This window comes from Haliotis asinina, chromosome 9, assembly GCF_037392515.1.
Source record: "Haliotis asinina isolate JCU_RB_2024 chromosome 9, JCU_Hal_asi_v2, whole genome shotgun sequence".
NCBI classification, from domain to species: Eukaryota; Metazoa; Mollusca; class Gastropoda; order Lepetellida; family Haliotidae; genus Haliotis; species Haliotis asinina.
The window spans coordinates 56,260,728-56,279,296 of NC_090288.1; the positions used below are offsets into that span (position 1 = coordinate 56,260,728).

Below are 18,569 nucleotides of genomic sequence, written 5' to 3' on the forward strand. Positions count from 1 at the left end.
TTATTATAAGACATGTAGAGAACTATTTGTACCACCATATTATCATAACAATCCATTCCATGATAAATTTGTCTCACTTGTCAACAACAAATTCTGCTCTTGTAAGGATGTCACTGTTCCTAAAACAATTATCACGTTCAGTAGTCTGATATATCGCTTGTACACCGTAAGATTTGTAAGATGTATGTATCAGAGCTGTTTCAAAGGATCGCTTAAGAGAGTACCACTCAATAGTTTGTTGTGCATCGCATGAACTGAGTGTTTATTTACTATATTGTTCATTAGAGATCGTGACCAAATATTGTGCTCGAAGTGTGTGGCAGCATCTCTTGAAGACCAATTTCACTTCCTTCTGTCATGTCCTTATTAATAGGGATTTAGAAAACGTTTTACAATAAATATTATGAAAATCCATCCCGTGAGAAATTATGTGCATATGAAGAAGATGTCATTGTTTCTCAAAAGAAAAGCTTCCTGTAAGTACCGATGCATTGTGGATCGATGTATCTTGCGCACGGTGTGATGATTTTTGTGTCTTACTACTATGGGCCACAGCAGTATGGGCCACGAGACCTCAAATACAAATAAAAGCTACCACTTGTCACATTAGTGTATTGTTTCTAAACGTAAATACGAGACGAACTACTTGTACAGCTGACATTATGACTACTGACTAACCAAGGTTCGACACCTTCAACACTTACCTGATCTAAAAACACTTGCGCAGTTATAACCGAATTTAATTGTATGGAAATAAAGCTTCCGTCTTACTACCTTTAAAATACACACATAACTGAATAAAGTGAGTGTTTTACCTCTAAAAGCCTACACAGCAAAATGTGTCAGTTCGCTGCACATTTGGTACACTGGTATACAGTTAAAGCATAACATAAACAATTCTAAACGCGACAAACCCCTTCCAGTATTATACAAGTTTGTCGTAACATTTTGAGCGAATGAGAGAATGAGTATGGTTTTATGCCGCTTTTAGCAATATTCCGGCAATATCTCTGCAAATAACATCAGAAAAGAGCTTCACACATTGTTCCTATGTTGGGAATAGAACCAACGGCGACGAGCAAACGGTTTAACCATTCGGCTACCCCACCGCCCCTGCTACATTCTACCTCAGGTGTTAGACCGTCAGGTGTTAGAAGCTCGGGTGTTAGACCATCAGGTGTTAGACCCTCCCAGTTAGACACTGACTTTCAATATCGGTTTTATCTCAGCCGTTTTCCAAGATAAGATTCTTGATAGTTGATCCTGACATCACATTTTTTCGGAGGAGACCCTGTTTCCAAATCGTGTATTCCTAGTCAATCTATTTTGGACGCGTGGTTCAAGTCTATACACATTGAAATGAGGCAGGAGTACTAAGGCATTGCAATAATGTGAACGTGTCCACTGAACATCCCGCAGTCAGGATCAGTTATCTGGTTGGCCTGGATACCGGACTGAGTTAGAACTTGGTATGGTTACCCTTCATAGACAGGTTGACGGTCGGTTTCACTTTGGACTTTCTTTCACATCGTTGTTGTTTTACGCCGCACTCAGCAATAATCAAGGTACACGGCAACGGTCTGTAAATAATCGATTCTGGACCAGACAATCCAGTGATCAAAGACATGAACATCGATCTACGCAAATAGGAACAGATAACATGTGTCAACCTAGTCAGCGAGCCTGACCACTTGATTCCGTTTGTAGAGTGAGTTTAATTTCATGCCGCACTCAGCAATATTCCAGTTACATAGCGTGATTTCGTTTGTAGTACCTCACGACGAGCATGAGCTACTCAAGACCGGTCCTTACACGGATGTTCATGGTTTCGAGCAGTATGAAGGCGGTGTGCAACAACTGCGCCTGGTCCAGATAATCCACGCGGTGGTGGAGCAAGGGAGGTAACCGATGAAAAGAGTAGAACAACGAAATATCTTTGTCAAGGAATATTTTGTCAAACATTTATTCAGTTCACATGAAATGTAAGGGTTCACACACACACACACACACACACACACACACACACACACACACACACAAAAAAAACAAAAACAAAAAAAAACCAAAACAAAACAAAACAAAAACAACGACAAAACAACAAAAAACAAAACAAAAAAAACAAAACAAAAAAAAAAAAACCCAAAAAAACAAAACAAAACAAAACAAAAAACAAACAACAAAAAAACAGAAAAAAAAAATCTCCCTAAAAGGAGAATCACTAAACAAAACAAAAAACTTCAATCACCTGATATTCAGACACATTTCTTTCTCGGATATACATGTTTTGCCAATTGTGCAATAAACATAATCTTTAAACAAGCATGAATGTAAAATGTAAACGAATATTACTCAACCGAGTAATCCACAGCCAAGCATAAATACAGGATGCCGAAATTAGCGTTAACATGTAACACACCTTAAATGTGGGATGACACTTTCTCATTAAATTTCCGATTCCAGTACATATTTCGGTTGAGTCACATGCAAGATTTGAACCCTGTGAGTAAGGCAACATATCGCCAGCACACGAAATCAGCGATCTAACCCACTCAGCCATGCTTCTGAAAACAAAGTACTAGAATCTGTTTTACTGAGAAAAAATAACCACCAATGTACCACGTTTCACAGCTAAATACATTAAAACCACGTCTCTAGGTAGCGATGTTTCCTACCAGTAAATATTGACATAGGAATGAAAAACGTAAAAGTGTTTTGAAGAACCGCGAAGAGTATTACTGCTAACTGTTCTCACCCAAATAGCTACAACAGCAGATCTTCATCGAGTGGACGAATATGATTTTACGTCAGCCATAGCACTATTCCGGCAATATCACTCTTGAGACAGCAGAAGTTGGCTTCATTCATGTGGACTATATATCGTGTGACAAGTGAACGTTTTAATCACTAGGTTCCACAATCGTTCTCTTATAGAACTGCCTCGACTACTAGAATAATTGCAAGCGTGTTTGCATCGCGTTCTTCTTCATACTTACGGGTACAGAACATAGTTTGTGCCTGAAGGAACTCACATACAACGTGTTCAAGACGCATGTCTTAGTGTGAAATGCTATTTTTTAATTTGGGGGATTTTAAATTATGTACGTTGCATATGATGTAGACGGAATGAAACAGAAGTGTACATAAGAACACTGTTCCCTAGATTTACAGCTAAGGTAAAAATAAACAGTTTAAATGACAACTTCTAAAAAATAAAAACACAATAAATAAGACTGGGGTACTGGTCACGTATCTAGATTTGTCTCTTCGAATGATAGAATTGTTCATCATCCATGGGCTCAGCATTCAGTAAAGCCTTGATGCAGGGCTACTCAGATTACAACTTGCTTTTTAATAACATATTCGTTAAAAGGGCATTTTTAATAGTAAGTACCCATAACGGTCTCTACAGCAAGATGGGCGCAAGTGATTCACAGAAGTTTACGCAATAGGCAAATCTGATTTATAGATCTTTCGAAAAGTATTTTCAAGAAATTGATCGAAATGTTTTCTCCAATACTCTGAGATACTGAAAACATAGTGTTGTCTACAGAGTAATCAACAGTCACAACATGTTCGAACTGGCCACTAATTTTAGTTCGGTATAACCATAGTTGCTTCTACGAAGTGTGTAAATTGTAAAAAGTATGTTGAGATCGAAATCCTGTGATCCTGGGAAAAACAGTGCGCCTTTGGGCAGCTGAGGTTCGCTATATTCAGAACTTGTTTTAAGATTGTTCTCTATAACATATACTGAATATCAAAAGAAACTTAACTTTGTTTTTGTCAACTTTTTACATAGAAGACATCAACATGAACTCTTACTGTGTGATTTAATGTTTTTTTAACACAATTTCTAAACTTGCCTTTCCTTTGCTGTTCCGTATAGTTTACTGCATATCGCTCTCTTCCAAAATAACACACCATGTCCATGTGAGGACAGAAAATACTAACAGATACTAAGGCACAATTCGAAAATACCATGTTAAAAGCCTTTGGAATCCGACAAGTCAAGGAGAAATATTTCGACTTACATGTTTACTTACATGTTTATATCAGAATGAAATGTGTCTTTACCCTTTGAAACTCATAATCAATCTCCACTAGTATGACAGAGCTAATGTTCTTTGTAAGGTGCATTGCTTGGTGAGATTCTAGGTGTTGTGATGCTGATTAGTCAGGAAGTGAAACATACGGCCAAAGTAAATGATAATATTAATTTCGTATGCGTACTCTTACAAGGGTGTGTGCTTGTGTTAGTTGATACAGCTGTTAGTCGTAAATGACCAATGGTTGGAGAAATGGCTATCGTATCAGGCTCCTTTTGGCACTATTTGATCAATATCACTGCAGAGGACACCAGGCTTCGCACATTGTATCAGTGTGTTGTAACAAGCGCCGAGCCAACACTTTAACCACTGCGCTACCCAACCATCCCCCATGTACAGATGCAGTATAAGGAAGGTTGATACCCACGTCCTACGTCTTCCAGGACTTGACGCCCTACGTCTTCCGGGACGTGAAAGCGAGTGAGTATTGTTTTACACCGCCTTTACCAACATTCCAGTAATATCACCAGAACACCAGAAGTGGGCTTCACACATTGTACCCATGTGAGGAATCGAACTCGGGTCTTCCGTGTGACGAGCGAACGCTTCAACCACTACGCCACCACCCATGACGCTAAAGAATGTCTGACCAGTCATACATTCGTTGAAGCGTGGTGCTTTCCAGTCTGCGGGAATATGTGCGGGTTCTGTATGACATCAGAGTATGACGGCGGTGGGGCATCCAGTTCAACACGTGAATTGTACGCAGGGGGTGCTGTGGGCGGTGCTGGGGCGGGTGCTAAGGCGGGTGCTGAGGCGGGTGCTGTTGGGGTCGCCGATCTAGGTGCTGTTGGGACCATAAGTGAGATAGGTTCAGGGTCGGTGTCTGGCTCATTGGTGGACGAAATGAAGGATCTTTGTTGCCTCCTCCTGTAGCCATCATCGGCCAGGTGGTCCCAGTAACTGATTCTTTGCTCCTTGCGGCGAACTGCAACCAACCACGCACGTATCATACTTTACTATTTTAAGGCCTTTGGCATTTCACTTACATATGTAATTACCTTTACCCCTTCACATTACCCCTATGCCTTCAGCTGAAGTGGTCGTCGTCTGCACGGGTACTACAGATATGTACCCATGACGCATTTCTGTATACAGAAGAGTACCCCAAACAGCACCAAAATACTCTGTACCTAACACGGGAGACGAGTCCATATTCTGTAACCCCCAAAACCGAAAGCGTAAACTATGTAGCTGACCCCGTTCAACTAATTGCGAGTGGTATTGTGCACTGTGAAATATTTGTTAGGGTGTATTGCCGTGTCCGATCAAGACACAGTTCCGATCAAGAAAACTGCAGAATGGGTCCTTGGGTACGTTTCTGCATTATGATTTTGGATAGGATACGTCTGTGTACACGGATACGTACCAGGGGTACGTATCTGTAGCACAAGTGCCGACAATGATCCCTTCATCCTCAATCCTCATTTGTATATGTTGATCCACTGTTTGTTTAGTTTCTTGTTTCGGTAACGCCTCGATCAACAGTATTTCAGCTACATAACCAACAGAGGTACGGTTTGATAAACCAGTGGGTGATATCATGATCAACGACCTTCCTCGTTCAATGACATCCAGTAAGCAGCCATGTTAGTTTGTCTAACCAAACAATCCACAAATCTCGTTGTACAAGAAACAATGCCTGTTTGGTGTGCTGACCCCTATATCGTCAGTGAAGGCAGTTAATACAACGATTACAGGAGCAGTGCTTCATGCTGATATTTAAGTGTCATAGTTCTGTACTCCCAGCACGAATGAGTGTGTTACCTGAATTCTTACACAAGTTTCGTGAAATCAGTATGGCAGTGTGACAATCTGTCTGCTACATATTATGTCTTAATCCCTTTGAAATCCCCTTCGGAAAAAATGCACTGATTAGAACCGCCTTGCATCCGTGTTGGTTTCATTGAATTGATGAACAGAAGCGGATGTTTATTGTTTGCAATATAATGTGTGCGTGATGGTGAGAAGTCAAGGGAGATAACTCTAACCTCTACATCTGCAGCATCCGTCGCAGTAGATTTCCTGGTTCAGATCACTGTAGAAAGACCTTACGCAACAGTATAAGATGAGCGCGATAATGGCCAGCAAAACCAGGGCACCACCTGTTATGCCTAGTCCCAGCTGAAGAGCAATCCTGGAAGCAATTCTAAAGGGAAACATATATCGCCACACCTTCATTTGTTGACTATTACGAGAAAGTGATTGAGTGAGTTTAGTCTTACGCTACTCTTAGCAATATCCCAACAATATCACGTCGGGGAACACCAGAAATGGGCTTCACACATCGAGTGACCAGCGAACGTGTTTACCACTAGGCTACTTCACCCATACTACAGCGTCAAGAGTCTAGAATAGTGGTCTATGTGCTGGGGACAATCTCAACCACTCGCCTCAAGAACAAATGTTATTTACAGGCGCAGCAATGCAACTTCACCAAATTACATTTCTGACTTCACTCCATTGTCTGATAGCTCCGTTTCTTTTCAGGAATGGAACGATATGCACCAGTTTCAATTGTAAGATCTTGATAGTTCGTACTCTTTGTCTTACATTTGGCTTATGAACTTTCCAATACTTTGAATGTAATTTAAGTGAGGTAATATTACCTAACAATAATGAACACGAATGGAGGGTTACTCGGAAATTACCCTCTACATAATACTGACAGGGGCGTAAAACCATATCTATTCACAGATTTCCCTTTCTCTTTATTTACTATTTAATCTGACAACTTCTTTAGTGAATGGCAATGTCAGTGAAGCATGTACAGTTTCCTGAGCCAGATATACGTTTTGCAAAAACAATTTAGCCTCATTTCTTTAGTTCTTTTGAAATTATTTTGGTTACTCAGTTCAGGGGACGGCAAGGGTAGCTCGGTGGTACAACAGTCACGCGCTGAAGATCCGGGTTTGATTCCCGACAAAGCTTGAAGACCATTTCTGGTTTCCTTGGACGTGATGTTGCTGGAATGTTGATAGAGGCGGGTTAAAACTATAGTTATTTACCCAGTGCTCTACTTAAAATGTTATAAAATCCGCTCAGAAACGAAAGTGGAAATATCCACAATGTAATGATGCGCCTGTTAAGAAAGTTCGTTTTTTTCGCGGCACTGACGTGCACTGGAGGGGAGATCGGATCTGCCTCGAGTATTGTCTCGAATACTTACTTGTCTCGATCACAGCAGTACTGCTTGTCGACTTCCCCACAACAACCTCCTTCCGAGGCACAGTCGAACCTGGAGGATGCGGTCCACGAGCCGTATTTGTCGGCCTTACAGCAGTACTTGGCATACTCCTCTGAAACACAATCAGGGGCAGATGCTTGTATATCTGGAAGCCTTTCATCTTACCACCTGAGATTTCAAGAAACCATGTGGAAATTGCAAGACCGAAGCTATCCTAAAATTTGTGATCTTGAAATTTCACTATATATGTAACATACATGAAATCAGTCTCTCTTTCTGCGTGCCTAAAATATACTCTCTGGTAACACGCTCGTAAGCATGCGCACACGTACGCGCGTGCGCACGCACAGTTGAATTTTCGTACCTGCTGGTATATGAACTGGCCTTCCATTATCAGAGTACGGGCCTCCACACACTGCGCCAGCAACGGGGCTCTCTGTAATGCATGAACGCGTTGTTAATCACTGGGCGACAGATATAAACACAGTAACATTATCAACGATTTTACATAATGGAAAAACATATGATATACTTTGCAATGAAGGACCAGCATATGCATTCATTGTGTTTCATGTCTTTCAGTATTTGTAACGAAACTGTAAATGGTAGAATGTACAGGAAAACACATATTGCTAAAGTTACTTTCTTTCATGGCAAATATTTTTTTAAACGCAGTTTGAACATATCGTCGGTGACCGATGCATTTGTACTTGTAATATATATATTTTTGTACCTTGTCTATAACTGACAAAAATTGGTTTTATGAAGTTATAAGCACTGAATAATTCAATGAGGCGACTGCCATCATACAAAACAAATTGGAGAAGAAAATGATTTTGTTTTACGTGCATTTAGAAGGGGAATTGTATAGACTAACAACTAGTCTCTGAAACAATCATATTTCAAAAAAGAAAGATCAAAGTAAGAAAACATAACATATAATGAAAAGGGGAATATCTTCATTTTCAGTGACTCTGTAAATCTACACTTGTCACATTTTCTTGGCTTGGACAGATTTGCTTCTGGGTCTGTATGACAGACTAGATCACTGTAACTGCCCGTTTACATTTCTGTTTTAGTGAACCACAACGGCGAGAGGCTAAAACGTAGAAGGTGCACAGAAAATGTTATGCCAGTGACGCGTTCCACATGAATACATGTGACAATATATCACAGGGTACAATAAAACTGCAACACATGCTTTGTTGTCATCCAAATCAACCAGGACAGAATGACTCTGAGGACTGAATTACTTTGACACATGTTTTGATATAACCTGTTTCATTTTAGTTCTATTTAGCCACGATCCGTTGCAAGGGAATGTGTGTTTGAGAAATGGGTCAACCACTCGCAGCCCCGTGAAATGGAGGCTATTGAAGTACGTCGTGTCTACCTTGGAGTCCATTTTAACTGGATGGAAACACAGTAATAGTTGGTGGTATATCAGTTACTTACCAGCTATATATTGTACAACTAGAAGAGACACGAAGGGAAAACTTAACCATCGGAGTAGACTGTCCATACACTTCCGCTTGTTGACACAACGCTGATGGAAGCGGTGTCTTGGGTATTAGTTCCCCGGAAAATATGACACAATCAAAGCAACAAGCTCATGATTTCGTGTCCGAGTTAAAACTGTTTCGAAATCTACAGCAGTCCTGGCTCATTTTAGATGCATTTCACAACAGTTCAAGAGACATTCGGCAACCAAGAATGCTGTAGTATGTGATCGTAACACTGTTAAAGACGACTGTCACTTCATTTGTCATGCTGTTGGGTCAAAATATGTTTCTCTCATATATTTTGTCCACCTCGTCCAACTGAAATCAGCTGATATTCTCCTCTAATTCATGTACAATTAGATGTAAGACGATTGGAAATGTTGCTACTTATACATATCATGCTTTGTTCTTGACGAAGCACATTGAATTCACAGAGTATGTATTAATCTCTCTCCACTATAACATGATCATTTTACACTTTGAGACATGCATCCAAGGGACTCTAACATATACTCACATAGCTGTGTTTGGTTCAGCAGCTGCAAGCTAATATATTATAAATAATTACAATTTGAGATTGACAATAACTTCAGAGTACGTTTATACATATTCTTAAACCATTATGACTCACGGTGTCTTTATTCAAATAAACAGATGAGGAAACAACTGACCAGTAATAATGTTATTATGAGGAGGGTGTGGTTTTGTTCACTAAAATGTCACATTGATTAGACAGACTGGGCTAGTACCACAACAATAATAATAATAACAATTTTTTGTAAGTGTATACTTACACGTTTTACTAGGAGTCTGTAGATTCAGGTAGAGAGTGGTAGACTGTCCATTGTATACATGTGTGTATTCTATTCTGATGACCTGTGTTCAAAGAGATTTTTTTCTTTTTGTCACACATCTCTTTTTGGTTCATTTTGAAAAAACATTTAGCGATCGTTTGACATTTGTAGATGTAGATTTATAAACACAAAAATCGTGTGGCATCAAAGTCTAATAAATAAATAAATAAATAAATTCAAAGTAGTTCTGGACTCAGATTCATGTTGCAAATACCATACTGCTATAAAATAACCCCTATAATACTGATTCCGTGACTCCCAGAAAATAGGTTAAACACTTCCATGTTCTACGCTACATAAACTGAACAAAAATTTCTCTGTTTTACTTATTCTATAATCATATTTGTGTTTTTGTACCTTGAGTAGTAGTAAAACGTTTTGTATAATATTTTTAACGGGAACGCTGGCAAAGCAGACGATCAGAAACCGAACTAAGGGACGCAACTCCTGTATGTAGACCCCCCAGACTGATATCGATCCGATCTCGTATCCATGACACAAACACGTAGCCTGCTGCCCCATATATACCGTCATAGTGTTGTCAACCCTTACGGATCAGAGTTAGAACTGGTCTTCAGTAACCCATGCTTGTCGAAAGATGCGACTTACGAGAGATTGTTTGATCAGGCTCGCTGAGCTGGTTGACACATGCCACCCTATCCCAACTGCGCTGATGATCACTGAGTTGTCTGGCCCAGACCCGAGTGTTGATTGGCGCCGCTATATAACTGCTGTAAATATTCCTGAGTGTAGCGTTACGGTTACACGCAAACAAAATCTTAGTTTTGTCGACGAAGTATTATCCGGTTGAGCCAGCAATTGGCAGAACTAAAGTTTCTTCTGCCATTGCAGGGTAGATTAATTTTCAGACAAATGTCTAACGAACGAAACTGAGTAGTTACACGTTTGATACATAAGATAGAACTTGATTCGAACAGACTCGGACATAAACCCACATCACCCTCCAAACAAAAAACGCTTTAACAGCATTGCCAACACAAGATAATATAGGATTGTTAAGACATTATGATATGCTTGACAAGTATTAGATAAGCCAGCGCAGTGAACACATTTGTGACAAGCAGGCGGGGCAAGTAATCTGGACGAATACACATGGTTGCTACTAGTAGATTGGCGATTACTCATGCGCAATACATGCTGATCGTGGCGTGAAATCAATACCGCTACTGTTTACACATGTCTCGTAGAGCGATTCAGTCCAGCAAGCCACCTTCACGACACGATTCGCACGAGGCAATGGAACGTTTCACATTTTAGTCGACAACCTGTTTCCATCTTGTTTCAAACGGAAAGTTCTGGAGGGCGTTCCCATGTATACAAACTGGGGTCATTTGTCAGGTGGTGGCTCATCTAATATTTCCCAAGCAGTAAGAACCAGACCTATAACATGGTCAGTCAGAAAAGTAGGGCATCATTTCGGATTTATCAGTATTGTCAATCAATACATACGTTTTATGCATATAATACACAATAGAAATTAATTAAACAGCACAATTAATGAAACTCAGCCATGTGGTGTACTATAAGTAACATGGACATTCATGCCTGAATCATCCCCGCCAGTCCCATAATGTCTGCAGAAAGTGAATCAAGGAATCCCGTTTATGCATGGTGTCACGTGTTGTTTATTCAGTGAAGGGTATTCAAACCTTGGGATTATGTTGTTGACGGTTAAGGGAATAATGAATGTTTAATAATGTGTTCCTTGGTAAATGTTTGTGTCACACAACTTGATTATTAAAGTAGATTGTTCGGGGATCTTGTGTTTAAAACTACATTCAGAGACATCTCATGACTTCTACTCATCAAATGATAAGTCTGAACTAGACAATCAGGTGATATTAGCACGGTTGCCCTGCGTGGATCATAATTGTCATTTCGTGTCTTGTGCCCATCCGAAACCTTCTGAAACATTCCTAACCAGCGTTAAGAATTTCGGGACAAGCCGAAAGATTTTGGGAAACAGGAAGTGGTGAGTAGTGCCTTACACACGACTTCCGTGTAAGATGGAGGAATATCTATGTCAATGTCTGGACTGGTCTGACATGAAGGGGTCACCGGCGTTGACAACACGTTGTATCCCGGATGACTCAGAACAAACTTAAACTCAAAAGCAAAGAGATAATGCATTTTCCTTGGTCCTGAGAAATGGAGGTCCAAGGGTGGAGTCAACTCACTGGATTTTGACAATTCATGTATATGTTTTTTGTCACTTGCTTGATAACGGTGTTAGCACCTACACCAAACTGTCGCACTCAGTACAATTAAAAAGTTGACTATATGTCACTTGGTTGATAACATCGTCAGTAACTATACCGAAACGTCGCACTTATTGATTAAAGGAGGTGCCTATCCATAAAAGTGATGCCTCTCAAAGAAGGAATCAAAATTTACTTATTACTTAAAGACCCTTTTTCTTACTTCGACTAGTTTGACTTGTGTGTATTGAGCACATGATTGACTCTTTAATGCCACAGCGTCATGCAGGAAGTTAAAATAGTTTCATTGCAATTTGGTCTACCCCTTTTGCAAGTATTACTGTACTATACTGGCACAACAGGTCCACGACGGGTCTCCAGTAACAGTGTGACGTGTGTGGGGAAACGAACTGGGGTTTCATTCTGGAGTACATATATTTCTGTATGTGTCTGCACTGAGTTCGTTGCCAAAGTCAGAATCCTCTGATCGTGAGTTTGTGTCTACAGTGTACCATTTTTATACACCATGGTCCTTTAACTCACTATCCATGCTCGTCGGTTTCACCAAATAGGAGAATGTCTCACAGAACAGAACTTGGTACCGAACTCACTCACTGAACATAATCGCCTGCCTTCGGTGGTATCATCGTCACAGAAGAATGTAAGTGGTTAGATATTGTTAGACTTATTGTAAAATTTCTAAAGTGGACACAATCAAGTACACATAATTTAATATGGTAATATATTCATGTAATATGCATTCAAAATTCAAAATGAACACACAAAAGTGGATCAGGGCCACAGTAAAATCATGGAACATGGATTTCCTTCCTTGCACGTGATATAAATGCTCTTTCTACCACTTCGGTCGCAAACAATGGTGAGAGAGGTAAAAAAAACCAACACAATTAAATTCTTCCATTTGGAACACACACACACACACACAGAGAGAGAGAGAGAGAGAGAGAGAGAGAGAGAGAGAGAGAAAGAGAGAGAGAGAGAGAGGGAGAGAGAGAGAGAGAGAGTATTGTTGTAAACGCTTGTAATGTGCGTGAAGAAAAAGAAATCTCTCTCCCTCTCTGTGTGCGCGTGCGTAGAAGGTTGGGAGGTGCTTTGTTCGTACTATGCACCGTTTCCAGCTATCTGAACATTCATGCAGTTTCGATGCGTACGCCAAGTCAGTGAGTCTTACCACCCAAATGCGTTAGTATATTTGCGGGGACAAATGTCTGCAGCAATCGGATGTTGACAGTGGGTAATGTTGAGGTCACCGGACGCATGCGTTTTCTTCCAGTGCATGCTTGAGATATACATATTCAAGAATTTTGTAACTGTTAGTTGACTTGAGTGTAAACCCTTTACTGTCGTGGTACAACTTCACACAATTATGACCTCGCGTGACCCTTGATGCGAGATTCCCAGGCCAATTATCTGTGAGTTTGTTGTTTAACGCCCCATTCAGCAATATTCTAGCTGTAATGCGGCGGTCTGTGGAAAAATCCAATCTGGACCAGACAATCCACTGATAAAAATCATGAGCATCGATCTCGCAATTGGTAAACTGACTGTGTTTGGTTTTATGTCGCTTTTAGCAATATTTCACCAACATCAGGGCGGGGAACACAAGAAATTGACTTCACACACTGCACCTATGTGGGGATTCGAACCCGGGTCTTTGGTGTAACGAGCCAACGCTTTCACCATCAGGTAAAAGATGACGTGTCAACCAAGTCACCAAGACGGACCACCTGATCCGTTAGTCGCCTCTTACTACAAGCATGGGTTGCTGAAATGACCAATTCACACGGGTACATCGTTGCTACTAAACAGGCAAAAAAGCAAGGCTAAAATGCTTGTGTGATAATTTCCGATGTAGTTCTGAACAAAACTAGATGTTATAAAATGTATTTTATTGTAAACCGACCCACCAACTGGAAACGTTCGTAGCCCTGAGGATTCTTAATTTGAATGTAGCCAGTGTGTTAAAAAAGAGCTTAAGAAGTTCGTAGGGCCACGAATGTTTTGAGAATAGCTCTCCAGATGAAAAAAAATATGCTATCCTCATGAGGTATAGGTTCCCAGGTGAATTACAATATGGCGCCACCATGTCATGTACTGACAACAGTAACTTTAAAATAGAGGTGGGTATCCCAAAACTGGATAAATGAGGTAGCCTGTTAGTCGTTTAACACCGTACTGAGCACTGTTAATTCAAGCAGTATTTCTGCCAGTAAATATTCCAGTCTGATCATTGTTATGGTTGTCCTTCGTGGATCTCAAACATCACCTTGACATTTTTGGTCATTGAAAAACTTCTTAAACATTGAAACCAGTTCTATAGCTACTTTTTTCGGGACAAGTCGAATCACTTGATGGTTGCACACACTGTCGAGAGGAGACGAATATTTCTGGATGGGACACGGCATCCGTGTATGATGGCGGGATATGATTTTCTGTGTCGGGACTGGTCTGACTTTGAGGGGTCACCGGTGTCCTGAAGACGTCTGGATCTGGGTAGGGCTGGTGGCGGGGTTCATACACCTCTGTATCGAATGTCGAGTCAGCGTTGCTCAAGTTGACAGGGATGCTGCTGAACGGCATGGCCGGTTTCGTTGAATCTCGAACTATTGGTGGAAGTGATATACACATAGTGAGGACAGACATAGACATCAATGACTAAAATGGCAATATTTAAGTAAAGCTACCTGGCAAGACGCTACTTATATCCTGATAATGTATGTCCAGTCTGCGTCCTGGCTGAACACCTGGCATATCTTGCCTCACCACACGCCACACGCATTTGAAACCCTTTCAAACCACACCTACAGAACATCCTTTAACACCACAACATTAAACCCTTTCCACTCCCCATATACATCACATCCTCTCCATATCCCATTAGCGCCACATCCTCTCTACATCCCACTAACATCACATCCTCTCCACACCCTACTAACATCACACCCTCGACATACCCTCCCTAACCAGTATCACGATCTACCCATGTATCACTGTATCAGTCAATAGTGCGTTGCCCCTGCTGACCTTTACACCTGCAGCAGCCGGCACAGTAAATTTCCTGGCCCTTCTTGTGGTAGCTGATGTTCAGGTAGCAGTAGATGACGAGAGCTACGATACCCAGGAGGACGAGGACGAGGACAGTGAGGCCAACTCCAAGGCCAATAGACAAACTGGAACTAACAACGGCATCTTCTATCATGGTCGTGTAAAAGTGAAACACACACACTGAAGTTCACGCAGTTTCATATAAGGATACACGATTCGTTCATAGGGAAGTAGGGCCACTCCACACGTTCATTGTGGATAAAAATGTTAAAGGTGCACTCGGCTCTGTAAGGTCGAAGAGGCCCCGTGTTAATGAATTTCTGAAACCTAAGCAAGTAGAAAGCTCTTTGGCTGCTAACTGGGTGCCGTTATTTGGAATGACTCCTGAGAGGCTACGGTTCAACCCCACACACCTCATATGTTTTTGTAAACAGATGACGAAACCACGAAACGAGCTAACAATTTAAATGCATACCAACCCAGTGACAGACCCTCCAGTGTGGCTCAAATGAATAAAAGACGTCCTTGCAAACTTACATAGGGACGTCACAGCAGTACTGGGAGCCATAGACCCCGCAACAGCCACCTTCGTCCTCGCAGGAAAAACGCCGGACTGTAGTGCGCCCTTTGAAACTGTTTTCCTTACAACATGGTCTCGCCAGCTGGTTATCTGAATCACATGAACAAATAAGCACTCTGTTCAAATTCATGTAACTGGCCAATAGTGCCACAACTGTCTGATCAACGTTACCACGGTACAACCATCGCAATCTATCAGGTCATATGTGTATTGTTTCGGCATAAGATGCGAGCGCATCCTCATCCTACACATATTTTGCAGCCATTGTGTCAGTCGAATCCACATAAAGGATCATCGACCGACAAGTGCGATGGGTTTGAGGACAAAAGCTTCCAGTTACGAATTGTCTCTTGCATACAGTAGAATTAAATCCGGGCCTGTTTTCAGACTGGCTGACATTCCTTGTGACATAGTCACCATAACCACAATAACAACCCAGGTAGGTGAAAGATGGATAAACGTAGGCAAATACAATACCTGAGGGAAAAACAGCAAGATGGAAGATTCGAAACGTTTCATTCACACATGTTGGCCGAAGTGTACGATCCGATATCCATGCTTCAAACAGTTCAGAATTAACATTGATGTGTTCGGTGAGATAAATACGTTGTTAACTGGTTCCTCGGGGTCCCTTCAAGTGTACATAAACCCCTGCCAACCCAACATATGATATTACAAATATCGAGCTACACTTACCCTTCGTCACACTGCTCCTGGGAAAGCATGATTCAGCCCGGCTAACTACAACAATTCAACAAAATATTAAGACGTGATCAACAGCAACTGTATAAAACGATTTGAACTAATTTAGGCTACACTAAATGATAAAAGACTCTCTAGAAACACCGTACTGGCGAGTGTTCGCACATACGGAACAAATGTCATGAGAAACAAACTAGAGACGACACCGGTTTAAACTAAAGCTGTGTTCACATGCGAAACGAAATTTCCCCTGTAACAAAAATAATCCCTAAATTAGGTTCAGTATTTTAACACTTGCTAATTATGTAAATAATCCACACTTTTATACACATATGAAGCGGACAATTTTAGCAGATCTCGGGATGACCCATTTAATCCGGTTGCCACTCTCGGGACACAACTACTTCTCTCAATCTATCAGTCATGAGACCGTCAGTTGACATCACAATCGACAATGGCCACGAGCCAGCAAAACCATAAATTACGTACCTGAAACATGGCCGAGGAAGAAGAGAGACAAAACCACTAAAACTGAATAACCGATACCGATGTCCATACAGGTTGATGGTTATCATCAGGTATTGAGCAATGTTGACACAACCGGTGTACAGGTAAAAATATCACCCGTAATTTTAGGTGCGTGTTGAGAATTGGGTCAGACAAGGGACAGACCTGTGTGTGCGTGCGTGCGTGCGTGCGTGCGTGTGCGTTCGTGCCAGTGATATGCCTCTGTTATATTCTAATCTTGTTTGTTCTTTCAAAGGGGATGGACATAATCAGGTGTTTGGACAAGCTACTAGATGCCTTGTAGTATCCGTTGAGTACGATGTGGACGTCACACGAGTAGAGTAAATATTCAACGGACAACGGTACCTGGGTGATGGGTGATCTGATGTCGGTGTTGGGTTTGGTTTCTATCAAACGAGTATATGGGTATCATGCGATTTAGATAATGTCTTTATCAAGTTGGAAGAGGCTTATTCACTACTGTCCCCTGTATAGTTCTCGAAATCTATGATAACGGCTTCTCACCGTCACAATGTTGTACATATACGTGATAATTGTGGATATGACGGTGTGTGCCTTAAACGAATAGGAGTACAGAATTGCTTTAATCTGAAAAACACCCAAGAAATAAATACTAGCCTTCCAAAGTGGCGTTTTGTTTGCCTTAATGTTGGTGTTATCTAATTTATATAATATTTAAATCTTACGTTGCCTTGTATGGTACACGAAGTACAAAATGGAGTTACTATAGTGCTGTTCTATGTTTGCTTCGCAGCAAACATGTATGTACTATGTACATAACGTGGCTGCTGATATCTGACCATAAGCGATAGCACGTTAATTAGACACACAATGGCGATGAATTCCTATAGAAACACGCGCCGCTTAACATGAATATATTTTATGCCAAACATTACTCCTGAACATGAGAATCTCCACTAGCATCCAAAAATTCTGCTTGCTGTTTGATGCAACTTTAACATCACATGAACAAGTGAGAGCGATACTGTTGGATTCGGGCAGTATTTACCATTAAGTATGATGGTGAACTGCTACCTGTAAACAATACGTATTATTTTGTATTTCTAATTTCCAGTCACAAACAAAAGGAGGCCAGACAGGCGAATGTGTAAGTAGTTTTACTTCATGGAAAACGCATATTTATGGAATATTTCAAAACTAGATCCTTTTGCCACTTTGCTCCGGAAACAAATTTCTAGGGACATAGATGAAGAGAGTGAGTGAATTTTACGCCGCTTCTAGCACTATCCCATCAATATCACGGCGGGGGACACCAGAAATGGGCTTCACATATTGTACCCGTGTGCATGGAGAATCGAACATTCGAAACTAGGCTTTCGTCACGTCTACAAGATAACACCACGCTACCCTTCAGTAAGTGCGTGTCGTGACGTCTACAAGATAACACCACGCTACCCTTCAGTAAGTGCTTGTCGTGACGTCTACAAGATAACACCACGCTACCTTTCAGTAAGTGCGTGTCGTGACGTCTACAAGATAACACCACGCTACCCTTCAGTAAGTGCGTGTCGTGACGTCTACAAGATAACACCACGCTACCTTTCAGTAAGTGCTTGTCGTGACGTCTACAAGATAACACCACGCTACCCTTCAGTAAGTGCTTGTCGTGACGTCTACAAGATAACACCACGCTACCTTTCAGTAAGTGCTTGTCGTAAGAGGAGACTGATGAGATCGGGTGGTCAGACTCCCTGACTTGGTTGAAACAAGCCATAGTATCCAAATTGCGTAGATCGATACCCATGCTGTTGGATTGTCTGATCCAGACTCGAATAATTGCAAGCTGCCACCATATAACTGCAAT

General features: G+C 41.1%; 2 protein-coding genes across 2 annotated transcripts; both read right to left on the reverse strand.

Annotated features, from left to right (window-relative positions):
* Positions 1–1,935: 1,935 nt before the first annotated feature.
* Positions 1,936–8,852, reverse strand: LOC137296697 (uncharacterized). Its single transcript, XM_067828521.1, has 5 exons — positions 8,749–8,852; positions 7,658–7,729; positions 7,276–7,405; positions 6,098–6,243; positions 1,936–5,034 (listed from the first exon to the last, which is right to left on the reverse strand). Exons 1-5 carry the CDS (start codon positions 8,813–8,815, stop codon positions 4,700–4,702), a joined length of 750 nt encoding a protein of 249 aa, XP_067684622.1. The 5' UTR covers positions 8,816–8,852; the 3' UTR covers positions 1,936–4,699.
* A 3,751-nt stretch (positions 8,853–12,603) lies between these two features.
* Positions 12,604–16,818, reverse strand: LOC137296618 (uncharacterized). Its single transcript, XM_067828428.1, has 5 exons — positions 16,706–16,818; positions 16,211–16,255; positions 15,472–15,604; positions 14,914–15,065; positions 12,604–14,492 (listed from the first exon to the last, which is right to left on the reverse strand). Exons 1-5 carry the CDS (start codon positions 16,770–16,772, stop codon positions 14,185–14,187), a joined length of 705 nt encoding a protein of 234 aa, XP_067684529.1. The 5' UTR covers positions 16,773–16,818; the 3' UTR covers positions 12,604–14,184.
* Positions 16,819–18,569: the final 1,751 nt, after the last annotated feature.

Excerpts from the sequence above, each read along its gene's own strand:
- LOC137296697 (XM_067828521.1), bottom strand. The coding sequence starts at position 8,815 with ATGGACAGTCTACTCCGATGGTTAAGTTTTCCCTTCGTGTCTCTTCTA. Across the intron at positions 7,730-8,748 it reads AGTTGTACAATATATAGCTG|AGAGCCCCGTTGCTGGCGCA; the intron begins GTAAGTAACTGA and ends CATGCATTACAG. Across the intron at positions 5,035-6,097 it reads CGGATGCTGCAGATGTAGAG|TTCGCCGCAAGGAGCAAAGA; the intron begins GTTAGAGTTATC and ends GGTTGGTTGCAG.
- LOC137296618 (XM_067828428.1), bottom strand. The coding sequence starts at position 16,772 with ATGGACATCGGTATCGGTTATTCAGTTTTAGTGGTTTTGTCTCTCTTC. Across the intron at positions 16,256-16,705 it reads CTTCCTCGGCCATGTTTCAG|TTAGCCGGGCTGAATCATGC; the intron begins GTACGTAATTTA and ends GAATTGTTGTAG. Across the intron at positions 14,493-14,913 it reads CGGCTGCTGCAGGTGTAAAG|TTCGAGATTCAACGAAACCG; the intron begins GTCAGCAGGGGC and ends TTCCACCAATAG.